The sequence below is a fragment of the Delphinapterus leucas genome, chromosome 4, assembly GCF_059928025.1.
Source record: "Delphinapterus leucas isolate spDelLeu-1000000601 "Yukka" chromosome 4, BTC_Dleu_Yukka2, whole genome shotgun sequence".
NCBI classification, from domain to species: domain Eukaryota; kingdom Metazoa; phylum Chordata; class Mammalia; order Artiodactyla; family Monodontidae; genus Delphinapterus; species Delphinapterus leucas.
The window spans coordinates 108415649-108436378 of record NC_143132.1 but is presented as its reverse complement, the minus strand read 5'-3'; the positions used below and the strand labels follow the sequence as shown (position 1 = coordinate 108436378).

The 20730-nt window shown below is 40.5% G+C and overlaps 1 protein-coding gene across 1 annotated transcript in view; it reads left to right on the top strand.

Moving 5' to 3' along the window:
• LOC111171791 (vomeronasal type-2 receptor 1-like) overlaps positions 1-20730 on the top strand; it is a 96246-nt gene that overhangs the window by 40555 nt on the left and 34961 nt on the right. Inside the window, 1 exon segment of the mRNA XM_022567634.2 lies at positions 1-20730. This exon segment is cut by the window's left edge and continues 40555 nt beyond it. Within this exon segment, the coding sequence (XP_022423342.2) occupies positions 20396-20730 (335 nt within the window). The 5' untranslated portion in view covers positions 1-20395.

Genomic DNA, 20730 nt, shown 5'->3' with positions numbered 1-20730 from the left:
TGTGATACATGAATTTAATGGATACTATGCAACAGGCAAAGACTTGATATAAACAAGATTTACATATCATAATATAGGTATACATATATCTAAATAAATATGTATGAAAGATAGCTCGAAAGACCAAACTTTAAATGTACCAGAGTGGCTGTTTATACTACCTGGGAAGAGATTGGGACTGGGAATGGGAAATAAAGAGATTTAAAATAAAACAAACTGAAATAGAATATAATAGCCTTGTGGGTGCCACTGATGATAGCATACTGTGAATTGAGGAATATGGTCCATTCAATTCTGTAAAACCTGAAGTTATAAAAGACATCAACAAAAAAGAGTTACTATTCCTTTATGTTTCAGTCAAAGATAATTCTTTTATTATTTTTTTTGAATTTGTAAAGGTGGAATAAATTCTATGGTTTGCCCTGACTTGAGCAGCTCCACTGCCAAACATTAATCTAGTTGTTGCAGTTTCTTATTATCCAGGCATACATTTGTGATCTTCCTATTTTGCTGTTTTCTGTGTGTTTGTTCATTTACCTGCACTCAATAAAGCCCTCCATGGGACTTCCCTGGTGGCGCAGTGGTTAAGAATCTGCCTGCCAATGCAGGGGACCCAGGTTTGAGCCTTGGTCCGGGAAGATCCCACATGCCACAGAGCAGCTAAGCCTGTGCACAACTACTGAGCCTGTGCCCTAGAGCCCGCAAGACATAAGTACTGAGCCTGGGTGCCACAACTACTGAAGTCCTCAGGCCTAGAGCCCGTGCTCTGCAACAAAGAGAAGCCACTGCAATGAAGAGTAGCCCCTGCTCGCCGCAACTAGAAAAAGCCCCCGCGCAGCAACGAAGACCCCACGCAGCCAAAATTAAATAAATAATTTATATTAAAAAAAAAATAACAAAGTCCTCCTGTGTATAACTGCCAGGTGACCTACTCCACCTTTGCCTAAGCAGTGTTTTTCTAGAAACCAGAAGGAAAAATTCTGCAAATTAAAATACCTTAGTGCTGCTGGATTTGAAGTGGCAGATGGTGGTTGGATTTTACAAGTCCCCTTTGCCCTCTTCCTTCATTTTCTGCCTGCTTTTATATTAATCCTCCCTGTGTAGATATGGCTAAGTGTATGAAGCACACCCCAAGGAACTCTGTTAATGATTAAGCCCAAAGCTAGGTCTCCAAAAAGTCATACGGCCTTTCATTTGCAGGGTCTGGGAAGCCCCTTCCGGCCCTTACCGTATTAAATTTTGCAGCAACTGTGATATTTAGAGAGAACACACATGCAGGATGGGGTTGGAGGGTATGCCCGTCTTCTGAGCACAGGGCCTCCCAGCAGGCTGGATTTATTGGATTTCTCACTTTCTTTCACCATTTGGATTTCCAAATACTTTTTATTAGTTCAGTCTTTAAAGTTGAGAAATTAAGCCAAATTGTAATGAAACACTGTAGCCTTAGTCCCCTGGGGCCTAAGAACAACTGATGAACTCTTCCAACTTGGCTGCACAGCAACTTCTGCTTAAGTCTCCTGTGCTTGCCTCCTCAACCAAAGGGACATCACACTTGCCGTGCCGGGATTTATGATTTATGAATCTTATACATCAGTTTTTTCAAAATCCTATGCTTCAAGTTAATGTTTCTAGTTTAGGAGTAACTGAAGTGATTTCACAGTGCTTACCAGAGCAAGATTTGTTCCTTATTTTTGAGTCCTTCATTCATTCAATGCGTATTTTCCGAGTATATGTGTAAAGTATATGGCTCTAACACTCACCAGGTAATGGTTAGGTTGTCCTTTTCCTTTGGTGATGAGCTGTTGTATTATTTTTTTTGGACTACTCTGATCATACTTCTGTGAGATGAATAAATGCTGGAAATTAAGTTTCCATTCTCTTGTTAATTTGCTACATGGGTCTTAAATTATTAAATAAGGAGTTGAAGTTCTTGGAAGTAGAAGGAAGAAATGGGGTGCCTTACATCTCTGACTTAAATTCTCACTCAGCAGTAATCTTTACTGTTAGGTTTTAGTAAACATCAGCTACTTTTCACACTGTGCTGGAGTGAGACATAGTATGGTATGGTATAGTATTTTATAGTATAGTACATTACAGTACAGTATTGTGGGTAGACCTCAGATTCACATAATATCTCAAGCATCAACTTTGCTATTATCTAGTCTTGTGATCTTGGGTAAGTGTCTTAAATTTCTGTGCCTCACTTTACTTAAAATTATAGGAGTGTTTGTGCTTGGAGTTATTGAAAAAAATTAGGTGAGGAACTGTAGGCTCACAGCACATAGTAGATGCTCATTAAACGTCAGCCTCTCCTACAGCCATCTAAGAGGAACATAAAGGAGGTAGAAAGCCCAGGCCTTGTCCTCAGGGACTAAGAGTCTAGTCAGGAAGATGAGACGTAGACTCTATGTAAAACCACCAGGGAAAATGCCTCTCAGAAGAAACCTAAAGAGCTTAAGTTAATTAACTCTGTCCCCTCATTACCACCAATTCTGGAAATGAAAGACAGACTTTTCTCATCAAAGCATGTTTACACTTGATGTGTATAATTGTTGTCCAGAAAGCTTTCTATAAACTAACAACCCTTCTTCTTGGGGCAAATGAAGCACTTGTGATTTAAATTTGGCTCAAACACACACTCACACTCACACACTCACATGAACATTATAGTGACTTAGGGTTCCATCAGGACTTTCATCTGAAAGTTGTGCAAATGTTTCATCCATCTGGTGACTGCTCATAGAACATGTTATTTCTAGTGTTTGCAAATAATTATCTAAATAGATGTCTGCTTGAAAAGGTTCTATTCAATGCGTATATTCTGAAAAATAATTTCCTTTGCCATTTTATGTATTAAAAGAATTGAAAACCTTCCTTACATTTACATGTCCTCATGCTGTTTGAGGTGCAGGTCATGGCCGTAGAGTTTGAATGTGTCATTTGATAGTGCTAGGTCCATGTGGGTGTGTCTCTATCAGGGGCCTCTTTCTGAAGTGGTTGTTTAAAATCCTCAGTGGTCTTATGCCAGCAGGTTCCATGGGAAAAGCAAGGGCCTTGAAGCTAGTGAGACTTAGGTTCTATCCCACATCCCTTGGAATGAGGTATTCAAAATTTGCAAGGATGGTGGTAGCCACATTTGTATAGGAGGTATATGGAACCTTCTGGAATCAAGAATTGATGCTTTTCCTTTTCATGTTAACTGCTATTAAAAGATCTCTGATGATTAGAATCGTTCCAAGTGGTGAGCAGTGTAAAAAAGGCCACGCGGGATCTCCCCAAGGGGCACTTCCTAGGAAGGTGAACCCCAGCCCCATGCCAGTGCCTCAGTTATCTTGGGGAAGGAGATGGTTCTGGACATAGTTTGTGTCTGAAGTTGGAACTTGAATGCTTACTCTTTGGCAGTGAGCTTAGCAACACTTTGGAGGAACTCTTAATAACCTGCTGCATGCCTGCTGACTTTACATCTCACAAAGTTGCTGGTGTCACATGCAGGGGCAGTGTAGCTGCAGGTTCTTCAGTGATCAGTTTCTGGAGGTGACTGTGCTATTCTGAAGCCTCGAGGTGGCGCCTGTGAGCTTCAGTCATTAGTGAACTTGTAGGATGGGGGGTGTCGTGGAGGTACAAGGGTGGAGGGTTGGGAATAAAGTAACTCTGGGTGTGGTGACAGCCAGGGGAGGGGACTGACTGATTCCTGTAGGGTTAGGGACTGGGCGCACCAAATCACCCCTCCGCTTGGAGAAGTAACTAACGAATTAAGAGCAGAGCTGGGACTTGAATGCAGGTCTTGTTCGGCCTCCGGTCCTCATTGTCTCTCCAGTCTGGCCATCCTTAATGAAATGATGTAGGGATCTAGAGGAGACAGGAGTAGCTTATTTGGCTAAACCTTTTCCTTGATGCAGGAGTGCCCAGGGCTCAGGCGTCAGTGGCCACTATTCCTGAACCCATGCACAACTCAATTGGGGGTGCTTCTACATCCCCCAGTGCATTTTTTTTTTTGCGGTACGCGGGCCTCTCACTCTTGTGGCCTCTCCCGTTGCGGAGCGCAGGCTCCGGACGCGCAGGCTCAGCGGCCATGGCTCACGGGCCCAGCCACTCCGCGGCATGTGGGATCCTCCCGGACCGGGGCACGAACCCGTGTCCCCTGCATCGGCAGGCGGACTCTCAACCACTGCGCCACCAGGGAAGCCCCCCCCCCCCAGTGCATTTTTTTGACGGGGTAAATTTAAGCTTCTGGCTCTTTCCTTGACTACTTTTCCTGTGTTATTCTCAGGAGTGAAGAATTCAGAGCTCTACATAGCATTGTTCACAACTCCTTGAATGAACTTGCACAAGTCTCAACCTCAGTGAGTGTTGGGGACAAAAACACTTATCTTACTTGCTTTACATGTTTGATGCTAGATTAAAGAAAAAATGTGTATGAAGTGCATTGCAACAAGACTCTATTAGAAATGAAAGAATACAAAGCATGCAGCAAGAAGCATTTTTAAAGGTTCCTAGAAGATCAGAATGAAATTTAATATTCCCTTAAAGTAAATAAGTTTTTCCCTGTTGAAGCCCCTCAACAAAAGATCATTAGGAACACACTTATTACAGTAAAAAGAAATTCAGTTTATTTTTCTCGCTGTAACAAGACAGAAGCACTCCAAAGGAACCATGAGGCGTTGGGAGATGCTTCTTACAGGATATGGGTTTGTGCTGGATGATTCAAGGTGAGTTTAAGGGAGTGGAGGCCAATTCTGGATGACATATTTCAGGCGGCAGGAGCAATTTTGTGACTGTGTATCTTAACAATATTTATTGATCAGATAGGAGGACCGCAGTGGGATGGGCCTGTCCTTGGTGAGGTAAAGGAGCAGCAGTCATTCCTGTTAGGCAGAAGAGAGGGATGCTTCACCGTTTTTGTGGTTGCAGAGTGGCCTTATTCTGTCTCATTCTAAATATTGCCATGGAGTGGCCTGGTTTAGACATTGTTTCTGTTCTGTGAGTATGGAGACATTGTTTCTGTTCTGTGAGTATGGTTTATATTCAACTGGGAACATCATGGCTTAGCTGCCGGCAGGACTGCTTTCTCACCTGGTTTTAGGTGTATTTATTTGTTCCCTTTTCTGGAAGGCAAAGAAGGAAGTCATATTCTACAGGAGTGCCGAGGCTTAACACTAGGGTAGAGGGTCTCCAACTGGCTGTATAAAGAACAATTAAGTTACAGAACCAAAACGGGGAACAAAATCGCCACCAGAAACCAAGGAGCAGGGCATATCAAGGAGGGTGAATGGATGTGGGGTGGTCTTGAAGCAAGTCCAGAGGTGGAATGCAGCTTCTCCTTTAAGTATGTGTCCCCTCATGGCTACAAGTGAGGAGTTGGGCGGGATTCCTGTTTCCTGGCTTTAAATCCAGGGACCAGAATCCCTCCCCAACACCAAGGCAATGTTATCCGTTTTACCTCCCTCTTACCGTCTTGTGATCTCCTTTCTGTAAGGTCTGGGTTTATATATGTAATCTTCACTTCAGGTAAAAATGGGAGTGGTCAACTATTAACACTGGTTACTTCTGGGAAGTGATACCTAAGGGTTTAGGGAGAAGTCATCACTCTTTTCTTAATACACTCATATATTATTGAAATTTTATGAGTCAACTTATTTTTCAATTAAATTATTAAGAACAAAAATGAAACAATATAAGAAATGGCAGTGGTGGTGGAACATGTGTTTTGCCACTGGGGATGCTCCCTGAGGGATGATTTTAGAATTAATATTTCCCTTGTTTTGAAAGGAAATTCAAATTTCACTTTGTGAAGGGGATGGTATTGGTGTCTTGGACCTGTTCAAAAGATAATTTTGATTAAAAGCTAAAAAATCATGATTCTCATACAAATATAAAATGAAAGATATCAATGCTTTTAATTGATTCATTAATTAATGGGAGAATCAGTAAGATGTATAACCAGTTCAAGAGAATTCAAAGAGCAGACACATAGACAACTAGGAATGCTGAACTGAATTTACTTAATAAATGTAAAACCGGTTTCTTGGAGAGAGGGAAATCAATTTGCACCTCTACCTGAGAGAATACATTTACAGTCTATGAATGAGAGACATTTGCCTGCTACCAGTAATCTACATTAACCGAAATAGTTCAGAGACAATGAAAGGCAGACACACCCATAATATGCACTGGACAGGACACTACTCATCTTACTTGCCTGTTTTAAAGTTTTCACATTTTTTCTTGCCAGCTCAGAATAACATTTGTTAAAAGTCAGGTGTTTCTGCCCAAGACCTGTACTTATGATTATGTGTCTTAAAAGAGAAAAGGGAATTTGTCATAAGTTTATTTTGATATTTATATTTTGGGTGATAAATGACCAACCCAAAAGGACTGTAAAAAATAATTCAGTGATTTCAGGAACATGTTAATGACATAATTATCAGTGAATAGTTTTAAATTTGCTTTTATTTTCCATTTTATCTTCTGGGGTGGAGCAGAGAGCAAGTATCTATTATGATAAACAGGATAATTTTAAAATTTCTTTCTACCCTGTATATAAGATTATCCACATCTGTTTGCTTGGGTTTTTAAAGTTGGTTTCGTGCACACACACACACACACATACACACACACACACACACACACACACACGTACATGGGCACAAACATGCCCCATTCCCCTAATGGAAGAAAGCTTTAAAAATCTGATTTAATTGCAACCAGGAGTGGGTTTAGCTGTGAATCTGATACCGACCAGGGTTCTTGGCTTTCCCCAATCAGTAGAAATTGATAAGAGGCCAGTTAAGAAATTCAGGCAAGGCTTTACTGGGGGAGGGGGCAAGCTGGTTCCTTATATGGGGTGAGGGTAGGGGTGTGTCCGTGGGGTCTGGCCTGAGGGGTGTCTTAGGTGTTTTGCCCACCCCTTTGGTGGTGTTGAGTGCAGGGGGCATGCGCCGTACCCTGCTTTTGCTCCTGATGCCCTGTTTTTGCTCCTGGCTCTTCAGAAACGGTAGTTGGGTTTTTTGGTTTTTTTGTATCTTGTTGTCCTGGATTTGCCCCAACTGCACATGCACGCAGTTATTTTTAGTCCCTTATAGTTTCTTTGTTGCTCTAGGAGACATTTGTCCAGGTGCAAGCACTGCAGCCAAGGGGCCCAGGTCCCAGCCTGTCTCAGGAAGGGGAGTGGGACTGTTGAGGAGAAGTTAATAGGAAGGGAGCCATAAAAACATGCTTATGTTCAGCTGATCCCTTTGAACAAAATTAAGGGAGTTTATTTCTCTCACCTCCTTTTCCCATGCTTTCCTTGTCGTTTCTTTGCTATTTTTCATGTCACTGCAAGGTTGTGCTTATTGGGTGCTCTAATGTTTGTGTCTATAATGAAAATTAATGGAGTTTTATTTGGAAATGAAAATTAAGTTTGGGAAAGGATGAGGAAGAGAAGAGAGTTGGAAGAGAGATTTTGTAATTTTTAAAGGGAATAGCACTAGTTACTCATCTCTCATACCAAACCAAACAAATTTATTACCAAAACAGGGAAAGGAAATTCAGAATTCCTCCTGATTATGGAAATAAGATGAAAATTTAAAATAAAGTAAGAGGGACATTTTGGAGGTAGTATCAGTCAGATTCTTCCCTGTATTTATTTGCTGCACTGGGACAGTATCCTTATGTCCCAGTGGTAGGGGGAGTTGCTATGACTCAAGGAGGGGCAGTAAAGTTTTTTCTGGTCCTCTCCTTTGTTTTGAAAGAATTACCCCCAAAATTTCAAAACATTTTTCTTAGCATATTGTTCATATTTCCTCAAATGTAGACTCTGCAAAACCAAAGAAGTAGACTGTGTTAATTATGAAGACAGATACCCTCCAGGGGAGCAGTTCTGCCTCTGGTTCTAAACGCTATAGCGTGTCCTTGCTTTAGGCTCCACACATTCTTAATTCCGTAGGGACTAGTCTGAGGTTTGCTTAGCAAGCCCTTTCTTCACAGATGGTGAAAATTAATCCTATAAATAAGACTCTGATAGTGTCTGGGGTGGTAGTAATTTATATTCATAAGAGCAGCTATATTCCAGGCAACCTAGAAATATCATTTGGATATTTAGTTAAGTTAAACACATATTTATTATTTAGACTGCTAGGTTTAGAGGAAAATGGAAAAATTATGCTTTCTGGTGTGGGTTGTTGAAATTACAAATCTGGCTTATTTTGAAGAGCTCCCTCAACCACAGTTTGGATGAATGAACCAATGAACAAACGACTATCATATCCCAATTTAAGTTATTATATGTATCTCACTAAATTAAAATATTTTTTGTTCCCCAGATCTCTCCATAATGGTAGTTTCTAAAGAATTGCATTTTGTTCAAGGCAGTTATATGATAACATTTTGTGATTAAATAAAGTTTAATTAGAGAGCATAACTGTGAGCCTAGGAAATGTATTAGCTTGTTTCACTGAACTGCATTTGAACAACGAGATAAATGATTTTAGCCAGGTTTCAAAATGCTTCTAGTGCATTCAGAAGTGACTTTGACAATTAAACCACAATAATCAGATATTACTGAACACTTAACAGTTGTACACAGAAAACTATTTACAGATAATAGCATTTATTAAAGTATAAAAAGAAACATTTTCAATGCTATAAAATATATAGTATTAAACAGATCGTTTAAAATGTGCAAACATCTTTTCTGGTTGGTTTTAATGTGCATGTGTGTGACAGAACCTACATTTTCACCTAAGATTTCGTTGGGTTGATTTGAACTACGCCCTTTCTCAGAAAGCCAGAATCTACCACTTTCCAAGGTCTTAATGAATTCTACCCAATGCAACATTGCCATCTAAGGTTAGTCAGGCAGCTGAGCAATGACCTCCTGCAAGGAGATCTAAAACACAGAGGTAGAATTTTATGGATGTTGTAGGAAATGAAAACAATGGGTATTCTTTGTTTGTTTAGGGTCCCTTTTCTGCTGTTCACAATGTGAATAGTGTTTATGTTGAATTTCTTATATGAAATTTAATAACCTGAGTGAATAACTACCTTAATACCTAAGGGACAAAGAAACATTGTTAATTTCTGATGTTACCTAGGCACTTCATTGTGTGCCAGTGCCTGTGTTGTGCCACACCTGCTATTTCACAGTCATGCTTAATCCTCATAACAAGCTTAGTATTGTCTCTGTGTTTTACACATGAGAAGACAAATATAGAATAGTTAAGTGACTTGCCTAAGGTTATACATTTAGAGCCAGGCTTCTAAATCCTGGAGAAAGAGCTTCACACTTAACCATTGCTATTGTAAAGAAATAGATTTTTTTGACTTAAACAACAGACATTTATTTCTCACAGTTCCTGAGCCTGGAAGTCCAAGATCAGGGTACCACTGTGATTCGGTTCTGGTGAGGACCCTTTTCTCACTGTGTCCTTACACAGTAGAAGAGGAGAGAGAACAAGTTCTCTGGTGTCTTTTCTTTAAAAGGCACTAATCCTATCATGAAGGCCCCAGCCTCATGACCTCATCTATCCCTAATTACCTCACAAAGGCCCCATCGCCATATATCATCACATTGGGCATCAGGCTTCAACATATGAATTGAGGGGGACACAATTCAGTGGATGGTAAGAGAAGGCTTCTCCAAGGAGGAGCCCTTGGAGCAGCTTCCTGGGTAAAATGAGGGAAAAGGGATAAGAAACGGCTATTTTAAAAATAATTCCTAATGTACTTGCCTCTTGGTAATTAATTTTTTTTCTGAGGTCCTTCTACCATCAGGGCCAGATCCTAAGGCTTTTTATGCCAAGAAAGGGAAAAGATATTCACCTGTAAAAAGAAGCTCATGGGATTGGTAAGAAGGAGGCTATGACATAAGGAAAGTTGTTTCCAGAAGGGAAAGTAAGTAGGAAGTCCTTCTGGTACTAGGAGAAGAGGGGGGCTGAAAAAAAGAGGAGGGCCAGATAAGAGTTTCTTTGCTCTTCCTGTTCTTAGGGTTGAACATGGGTTGGGTATGGTTAAACATCTAAACAGGTTTGGGTCTGTCAGAGAGTGTCTAGATTGGAGAGACTGTAAGCTGTGGAGGGAAGCCTGGGTTTGTGATGGTACCTTGTTCAATGTGGCACCACTGCGTGGGCTCAATTCAGAAGTGAATGTTACAGAGAGATATTTCCATGGATGGGCCTAAAATAGTGTCTCTATTCCCTGTGGCCTGTACCATCACACACTGGAGAGTCACAAGTAGTTGCAGACTGTGTGAAGTGGAGAGGAATTTGGAAGCTGAGAGGACGAATAGATTAGAAGCAGCCTGGAGTCATGGAAAGGAGGTCACAGAGTACAGGGCCTTGTGAATGGAGGCATGACTAGAGGTCTACAACATTGTTGGTGGGTACCAATATGAAAGCCACAACAATGACAAGTGGGGTGAGGCCCACAAAGACCCAGAAGGTGACACATGGACCAGAGGCTCTTCCCCACCTTGTCATGAACTTCACTTCAATAAAGAGGGAAGAAGATTTGGTCAGGGAGACGCCTTAAGAGGAAAGGAACCACCATAATGAAGATTCTGAATCTGAAATACACTGGTTCTTTACCTTAACAGAGCATTAAATATGGAAAGAGATGCTATTACCTTTATTTGGCAGAATCAAGTGTTCCTCCCCAACATTATCCCAACTCTATCTCAATGGCCATCAGCAGAAATGGAGCCAGAGCAAGCTGGAGCACGATGGGAGCAGTTGTGGAAAATAAAGTTATATTTAGTGCACGTTTGAATTATCATAAATTCTGATTCTGCTATCTCATATTGATGTATGACATAAATATTAGAAGTCACTTCTGGCAAGTTGAGCAGTAACCTACTTCCCTTAAAAATAAACTGATCGGCATGACCCCTCAGGCACTAGAAATTCCTTGAGCCTTGAGCAGATGTCATGTCAGTCAGCAATCTCTGGTCACATTTTCATCCTCATTGGAAATCCCCAATGGAGTTGGGGAGCTACTGGTAATGCCTCCCACTTTTTTTTCTTAAAGACAGATAGGCAGTTGGGATATGTATAATCCCCTGGGCAGGTCACTGACTAGAAAATTCATTGACACTGCTAAGGATTTTGGGACCTTGAGAATATTGGTTAACTTTTCTGAGCTCCAGGTTCTTATGTACAAAATGGAAACAATAGTAAAACAGTATTTGTTGCATATAGTTTTTGCGACGGTAGGCGAGCAATGAGACAAATATACTGTGGAATATAAAACTATTATTGCTATTGTTAACATTATTACCATTGCTATTACTGTTGTTATTACCTGGTATATTTTGAACTGATAGTCGGGAGATGCTGATGTGGATAAATACCTAAGCACATGCAAAGCTGGGTGTATGGTTTTATCAAATACTACCTCATTATTCTCCTAAAATTCAACATTTTATTGTGTATTATTTCATTTTAAATTTATTTTATTTAGTTTTGTTGATTCTCATCATCTAAATGACCATTTCTAGGCAGGCACTGTATCTTATGGCACATAAATATCCATTTCTGTAACAGAGGTTCTAATATGATATATCTAGTACATACAAAAGCTATATAAAATATGAACTGGAGGTTAGAAGTACTCATTTTCAACCGATTTATAAGATAGAAAAGTTCTTGAAAACAATGCTGAACAAATAATATAGGAAAAGCTGGATGCATATAAATTAAAAATTAAGAAATCAAATCCAGTAAAGCTCTTAAAATTTCCAAATCCTTCCCTTTATTTTCTTGTTTCATTCATTGCTTAAGATTATTTTATTGCCTTTCTCCCTTATTATTACAAAAATAATGCAGCCTTAGGCTCATTGCAGATAAAAAAATTAGCATAAAGAATACCCATTATCTGTTCGTGTCTACCCAGGAACACCAAAAAACAAACAAACAAAAACCTCACAATAAAAACCCAGAACAAAAAAACAACAACAAAACAAAGAGTACTCATTATTCTATGCACTTTAATAACTGGATGGATAGCCTTCTAGAGCACCTTTAATTTATTAAAAAATTGGTCAAATCACACTTAATCTTTTGAAAATTATCAGAAGTTATATAACCAGTTCCATCCTGTGGACATTTAGGTTGTTTCCAACTAACCCTTCTTATTGGATATCCAGGTTGTTTCCAACGTTCTTTCGTTGCATATTAGGTTATTTCCAACTCATTACTATTACCTATTGCTGCTGTAACAGATTACCACACATTTCGTGGCTTAAAACAACACAAATTTATTCTCTTACAGTTCTGGAGATCAGAAATCTGAAACCAGCCTCACTGGGCTAAAGTCAAGATGTCAGCAGGGCTGGTCTTTTTTGGAGGTTCTGAGTGAAGAATCTATTTCCTTGCATTTGTCAGCTTCCAGAGGCTGCCAGCATTCTAATCTCTGCTTCTGTCACTTTGCCTTCTCTTCAGCATATATCTCCCCCTATTTTCCCCTTATGAGGACACTTGTGATTACGTTATTGGGCCTGCCTGGATAATGCAGGATAATCTCCTCATCTCAAGATCCTTAACTTAATCACATCTGCAGAGTCCCGTTTGCTCTATAATGTAACCTATTTGCAGGTCCTAGGAATTAAGACATGCACATCTTGAGGGGCAATCATCCAGCCAATAACAAAATATATAAATAGTATAAGCTGGTAGAATAGTCTGGGGAAAATACTAGGAAAAAGAAACCCTGAAAATTTTATGAAAAGTGATAAAAATGTTTAGAGACATACAAACAGTTGTAAAATTGCCAAAATCCCCAATACTGCCTGAAATAGGGACCAGTGTCCATTGGTATCCATGTCAGCCAAGATATTTCAACCAGTTTGAAGTCTTGATCAACCTGTTTTCTATCAAGTAACCTAAAGTCCACCATGTAAGTACAAGGAAAGATAAGTGAGGTAGACTGTGGGTCCTGTGTATCTCAGGATACAAGTCTCAGAGAAGTGAAAAATGAGCTGAGATCTGAAGGAATAGTCATGAATTAGGTGATGGGACATACGGGAAAAAGCTCCTAAAAACACAGGGAAGGAGGTGTGTATATGAGTGAAGAAAGACCTGGAGATAAAAGAGAACATTGTGCTTTTAGGGAACTGAAAGCAGGCTTATGTGGCTAGTGGTGTATTTTGAGTTGGCAGTGGGAGGGGATTGCTGCAAACGAGGAATCTGGTTAGTTAACTAGGGGCTGGATCAAGGTGGACCTCGTAAAGCCTGTTGTTTATGGATTTTTATCTTAAGCCAGATGCAGGGCCCTTGAAGATGAGCTGAGTCCCCAGATAACAATATCATTAATATGGCAACATTCCCCAACTTGATCTGCAGATTTAACACAATCCTTATCAAATTTCCACTTTTTTCCCCCAGAAACTGATGAGCTGACCCTAAAATTCATATGGAAATGGAAAGGACCCCAGAATTGTTAAGACAATCTTGAAAAAGAAAAAGTCGGGGGACTTACATTTCCTGATTTCTTACTACAGTAATGAAGATACTAGAATGATGAAGATAGTACAACATTGACATAAGGATAGACACATAGACCAATGGAATAAAAACCCTCACATTTATAGTCAGTTGACTTTTGACATGGGGTCATGATAATTCAATGGGGAAATAATAGTCTTTCCAACAAATGGTGGAGAAATAGTTATTTACAATTAAAAAAAATAACATGAACTTAGAACTTACCTTATACCATACACAAAAATCAACTGAAAATGGATCATAAACATACATGTAAGAGTTAACATTTGAAAGTATCTAGAAGAACACATAGCTTTCTTTGAGTCATTAGCTATTAGGGACATGCAAATCAAAACCACATTGAGATACCACTTTATTTCCACTAGAATGGCTATAATAAAAAAGGACTGGTAATAACAAGTAGTGGCAAGGATGTGGAGATATCAGAACCATCATACGTTACTAGAGGGAACGTAAAATGATACAACCACTTTAGAAGAGAGCTTGGCACTTTCTCAAAATGTTAAGTATATAGTTACCATATCAGCAATTCCACTTCTAGATATCTACCCAAAAGAATTAAAAATATGTCCACACAAAGACTTGTACAAGAATGTTCATGGCAGTACTGCTCATAACAGCCAAAGAATGGCAACAACCCAAATTTCCATCAGCTGTTGAATGGACAAATAAAATGTGGTATATCCATACAACAAAATTTTATTTGGCAATAAAAAGTAAACAAAAGGAATAAAGCACTGATAACATGCTAAAACATGGATGAACCTTGAAAACACTATGCTAACTGAAAGAAGTTAATAAAATGATCACATATGATTCTATTTATGTAAATGCCCAGAATAGAGACATCTTTAGCAGCAGAAATATAGATTAGTGGTTGTCTGGGGATAGTGGTGATGGTGGGGGAGACTGAGGAGTGACTACTGATGTGTATGAGTTTCTTTTTGCGGTGATGAAAATGTTCTAAAATTAGATTTTGCTGATGGTTGCACAACTCTGTAAGGATAATGAAACCCATTGAATTGTACATTATAAATGGGTGAATTTTATGATGTGTAAATTATATCTTAATAATGATATTTTAAAAATGAAATCTAATACAAAGTACAACATGAATAAACCTCCCGACATTATGCTTTGTCAAAGAAGCCAGACACAAAAGACCACATATTGTAAGATTCCATTTAAATGGAATGTCTAGAATAGGCAAATCTATAGAGACAGGAAGTAGATTTAAGTGGTTGCCTAGAGCTTGAAGTGACGGAAGACTGGGATTTGAGGTTTCCTTTTTTTTTTTTAATATATATTTATTTTATTATTTATTTGGCTGTGTTGGGGCTTCGTTGCTGCACACAGGCTTTCTCTGGTTGTGGCGAATGAGGGCTACTCTTGTGGTGCACAGGCTTCTCATTGCGGTGGCTTCTCTTGTTGCGGAGCACGGGCTCTAGGTGCGCCGGCTTCAGTAGTTGTGGCACGCTGGCTCAGTAGTTGTGGCTCGCGGGCTCTAGAGCACAGGCTCAGTAGTTGGGGAGCACGGGCTTAGTTACTCCGTGGCATGTGGGATCTTCCCGGACCAGGGCTCGAACCCGTGTCCCCTGCATTGGCAGGCGGATTCTTAACCATTGCACAACCAGGGAAGTCCTGGAATTGAGGATTCCTTTAGGATAATGGAAATGTTCCAAAATTAGATTGTAATGATGGCTGCTCAAGTCTGTACTATGGTAAAAACTATTGAATTGTGCATTCTACATAGATAAATTTTATGGTATATAAATTATATCTCAGTAAAGCTGTAAAAAATTTTTTTAGTGGCCTTAGAGTTGACATGGTCAGTTTCCTTCAGGGTGGGGATGGATTAGAAAGGGGCCAAAGTGGAGGGCAGGAAGGCATGCTAAATTTTTCAAATGAGAGTTAAAGCTGGTCAGGATTTTTCAGTTTCAGATTTTATTAAAAGTAGATGTTTGTTCTCTAGAAGACTGTGATGATAATGGTTTCCCAGCTCTAGTCAGTTGCTTACCATCTTCACCATTTTTGTTGCAGCCACAGCTCACTATAGCTATGTAACAGGTGATGCATCCTGGGAGAAAGCATGCATTGTTTCTGAATGTTAATAGTTTGCTGCTTATTGAGTCAGCTGATTCAGAGGCAGGACATTAATCAGGCTGTCAGAGTTATTTCCCTGAAAATAGAAGGAGCAGAAGAGATAGTAACCTGTGGCTTTCTTAGATCAGCAAGGCAGCCGTTTAAAACTTTGTATGCCTGTGGTGTCTGAGTGTCTCTCTCCTTGGCTATAATTGAAGGCTTTCTCTATTGAGACACACAGGAGACACTTCTGCAACAAGTGGTAAATACTGACGTGTTAAAAAAAAAAAAGCAAAAGCCTGCTTCTTATACATCTCCAGGCCTCTCATCAATAACTTGCACCTCATATAACAATACACTTATGAAAACTGATTTATTTTTAGTCTTCTTTCAGGTAAGCCATAATGTCATAATATCACAAAATTCAATAAGGTAATAATTTTTAACTGTTGGAAACATACATTTAAAAAACTAGTATGGGGCTTCCCTGGTGGCGCAGTGGTTGAGAGTCCGCCTACCGATGCAGGGGACACGGGTTCGTGCTCCGGTCCGGGAAGATCCCACATGCCGCGGAGCGGCTGGGCCCGTGAGCCATGGCCGCTGAGCCTGCACGTCCGGAGCCTGTGCTCCGCAACGGGAGAGGCCACAATAGTGAGAGGCCCGCGTACCGCAAAAAAAACCCACAAAAAGACCCAACTAGTATGTGTATCGTAAAGACAGCAATTTAAACACATGTAACTGAGTGTTGGTTCATTCCTTGACTGTTTAGAAGGACAGCTCTGCATGGGAAATAAGAAAATGGAGTAGATTAGTGTATCTATTCATCTGCTGTGGCATGAGTATTACTCAGGATTCTAAATGATTATAAAGGTAAGGGAATGACAGAGAGGAATATAAAAGCCAAGTGATATCTAACAAGCTGAGCCTGACTACGAGACTGAAATCCACAGTGAATTCACTGTGGTTGCTGTAGTGCTGGGGCTTTGCTGAAACTTGCAGCAGTGTTCCCCTGCAGTTGATATGGAGTTTGAGCTTTTCCTGGAAACCATGTAAACAGCTTTTAAATACTTTTATAGGCTTTGTTATTAAGATGGTTCTCATAACCTTTAGGGGCTCAGGTGTTTTCCTTTGCTTGAAGGCAGAGGCAAGCCTGGGCAGAATGTGTTATTGTTCTTGGAAGGGAACCTGACCTTCGCCAGGGCCCTGGGAGAACAGCAAGGATCAAACAAGTCTGCGAGAGGGTGGTGAAAACATGCAGCGCACAGACTCAGACCTAAGAGTCTGGGTATGACACGTGGGACTAAATACCCGTGACCATTTGCAGCAACATTCTAATGTCTTTTGCTTTGATCAGGGGTTCTTGAAATCAGAGCCCCATGGAAATAAAAATTAGGTTCAAAGTATTATTGAGTAAACAATCTCACCTTGATAGTTAACAAAACAACTTGCTACTGCTTCCTCTGACAGCATATTATTAGGCTATCACTGAACAGAGCCTTGAAAGGCTCACCCCCAAACCAGAACATCACTGATTCCTTTAGCACCGTAGACCCTGGGAAAGGCCGGTTAGTCCAGAGAGATGGAGAGGGCTGGGCCGCGAAGAAGCTGGACCTAGGGCCCACCCTCCCGGACTTGGTCTGTGTCTTGTCTCTCTACTACAAGGCCTCAGAAAGGACATAGGCTTTGGTATCTGCATGTTTGCACGTACTAGCCATGTGAACTCATTTGTAAAGTGAACAGAAGAAAACCAGTCCCATAGGGTGTCATGAGGGCAAGGTGAGGTGTTGAACATCCATCACTGTGCATTTAATAAAAATGCTCTGCCTAAGAGCACAGATGACGTTTTTCCTCTTCTCTGCCTCATCTTTGATGAATTCTACTACATTTGGAGGATGTAGTCATGTGGCCCCAGCAATATATACTATCATCCTGGGAATTATTGGATACCAGATGCAGCTACACAAATCAGAAGCCTCATCAACACTGAATCCAGCTCCTGACCTAGAGGAAGAATAATGCATGTGGAAACAATTTGTACAGTATAAAATGCTATAAAGATGCTAATTTTGTTATTTGTATAAATTAATCAATTTTAATGATTTTTATGGCGCCTAGTGCAGCTTTTGCCCAGAGGATTAAGACAAAACAACTTTGGTAATAAACATATCTTTGTGCAAGGGTAGCCCTTGGCAACAAGAAGGGTAATTGCTTAGAAACAGCTGCCTTCTGGTGAAAAGGAAGAGCAAACATGAGTGAGGAATAGATCCAGATAGTTCTGAGAAAGCCCTGGACTAAACCTTTTCAGCTCAAGAGAGGGGCTCTCAGGCTATTGGTGAGGAATGGTCTGTCACCCAGAATGCCATTTTGTTTAGATGAAGCCAGACTCTGGAGCCTATCTGGGAAGAGATTTTCCTGGTAATCCATCTTTTTCTTTAAATCATTTCAGTATCTTTTTTTTTTTTTTTTTTTTTTTTGTGGTACGCGGGCCTCTCACTGTTGTGGCCTCTCCCGTTGTGGAGCACAGGCTCCGGACGCGCAGGCCCAGTGGCCATGGCTCACGGGCATAGCCGCTCCGCGGCAAGTGGGATCTTCCCGGACCGGGGCACGAACCCGTGTCCCCTGCATCTGCAGGCGGACTCTCAACCACTGTGCCACCAGGGAAGCCCCAGTATCATTTTTAAAGACTGAGGGTGGAATCTGTGGACCATGCACATATTAGAAAACTAAGACTAGTCAAATATTCGACAGACAGATGTCAATCAGGGGCCAAGGGCATGCCATCCACTAGCTCGCTTGTGAAGGTCTAGTCAGCTATGGGGGACTGTGGTGTGGGCCTGCAATTCCACCAGTGAAGTGGTAATGGGAGGCACTCTTTTGGGACTCCCCAGAGTCAGGTAGAGATTATACTTAACCAACAAATATGTACTGGAAATTCTTCAGTGGAGAAGTAAAGGAAATGACTTTTGTGTGGAAGTGTTGGTGGGACCCAGGTGACTGATAATGATGATGATATTAGGGGAGTAACTGTGTGTGTTCGTGTGTAGAGGGGATTGCAGTGGAATGTGCATGTGTGGAGGAGTTGTAAAACAGAGGGGGGGATTTTTCTTACAGTAGTATTTTTTCTGTTTATAAAAGAAGTACAAGAATATTGTAGAACATGTGGGAAAATATGGAAAAGTATAACGAAGAAAATTTAAATCACCCATAGTCTACCACCAAAAACTAAAAGTACTGCATGGGTGTCAGTCTGGGCTGGCAATGAACATGGAAGCATGAAAAACATTGGTTCATTAAAACAGTAGGAAAAGGGATTTTTTTTCTCCTTTTTTCTTTTTATTTCAGTTTGCAGTGGTTTCTTCTAGTGCTTTTAATGGAAATATGTGTAGGAAAGAGAGCTGTAATATATTGGTAAAGTTTAGAAATTTAGATTGTATACACTGGTTTGTTAGCTCTTATCTTTGTGTTAAGCACATTGAAAAATTTTTTTTTAATTTATTTATTTATTTGGCTGCATCGGTTCTTAGTTGCGGCATGTGGGATCTTTCCTTGCAGCGCACAGGCTTCTCTCTAGTTGTGGCGCGTGGGCTGTAGAGTGTGCGGGCTTAGTTGCCCCGCGGAATGTGGCATCTTAGTTCCCTGAGCAGGGATCGAACCCGTGTCCCCTGCATTGGAAGGCAAATTCTTAACCACTGGACCACCAGGGAAGTCCCAAGCATATTGAAATTTTATGTTGTAAATAAATATTTTTCTAAAACATGATTCAAATGGCTCCTTTGTTTTCTGTCACATGAATAGATTGTAATTGATTTTAGAAACTCCCTACTGTGTACATTTAGTTCGTCCAATTTTTTCACTTTTGTAAATAAAACTGTACTCAATATTCTTACGCATTATGTTTATGTGGATCTCTATTGCTTCCTTGGGATAAATACTTTGAAGTAAAATCACATGATCAAAGGGTATACACATTTTTCATGTTCCTGATACATATTGCTGGACTGCATTCTGAAAATACTCTATGAATTTATACTCCCAGGGGGGATATTTGAGAAGGGCCAAAGAAGGTGACTGGGAATCTATGATGAATTGACCTGGAGAGAGAGATTGGAAGACGTCTCTGAGAGGGGCCAAGCAAGAAGGCACAAGAGGGGATTCTGAGGAAGGAGCCCAGAAATTCTCAGGGATTTGTGCCTGAACCAGTGACAAGGTCAGCAACGTGAGCTGAGGGTGACACTTCACCTTGAAGAGGAGATGAAAGAAGATGATGTATATGAAAAATATTCCTTGAACTCTTACGGGCTTTACAGAATTTTTCTGGGGCAGCTTATTATCATCCTAGTCACTAATTAAGAAACTTGAGGCATAGAAATTAAGTGGCTTTCCCACCATCACACTAATACAAGTGGCAGAACACAGATTCAAAATGATGTCTTCTAGTCCAAATCTCCCATGGTTTTCCATTCAACTTTTTCTATACCCCTAAGGAAAGAGCTTGACCTGAAGTCTTCTGTTTTTATACTTCATGATGAATCAGAATGCCCTTCTTCACTTTTGGGGCAAGTGCAGCTCCCACAGGGCTGGCTGAAGTGAGAATGAATGAGGCTGATAAACAAGAAAGGGACAATTTCTACAAAGTGAAAGACTCTAAACTCAGAATCTGCTATTCTGTCATTATATATTACTGCTAAGCCTAAAAGAGATTTTTATGAGGCTCTTTTCAAAAGGATTGCTCAGCTCCTAGTGCAGATGCATAAATTGCAGGTGAGTGTGAGGCTCTGTGATTGATTGAGGCATGACAATTAGGTAGCAAGTAGTGGCAAGCTGAGTCCCCTGTGATGGGGCGTGCACATACTCAGTGGAATACTCTGTCAAGGTACCTCGTTAAAACTTTTAACACTGGTCATTTCTCCCAAACTCTCCTTATTAAAATGGCTAGCAGAAAGAAATGCTTGGTTCTAGGACTGCTTGCCTTTTTATGGGCTGAATTGGGCATTGAAGGCAAAGAAGAGGAAGAAGAACAGACCTGTCAGCTGCTGGGCTACTTTGATTTGAATGGGTATGTAGGTGCCAGAAACCCTTCACTTGTTATTGGAGGACTGTTTCCTATTCATTCCAGGACCACCACAGCAAACGAGTCTATTTTGGAGCCAGTATCAGCAAAATGTGAAGG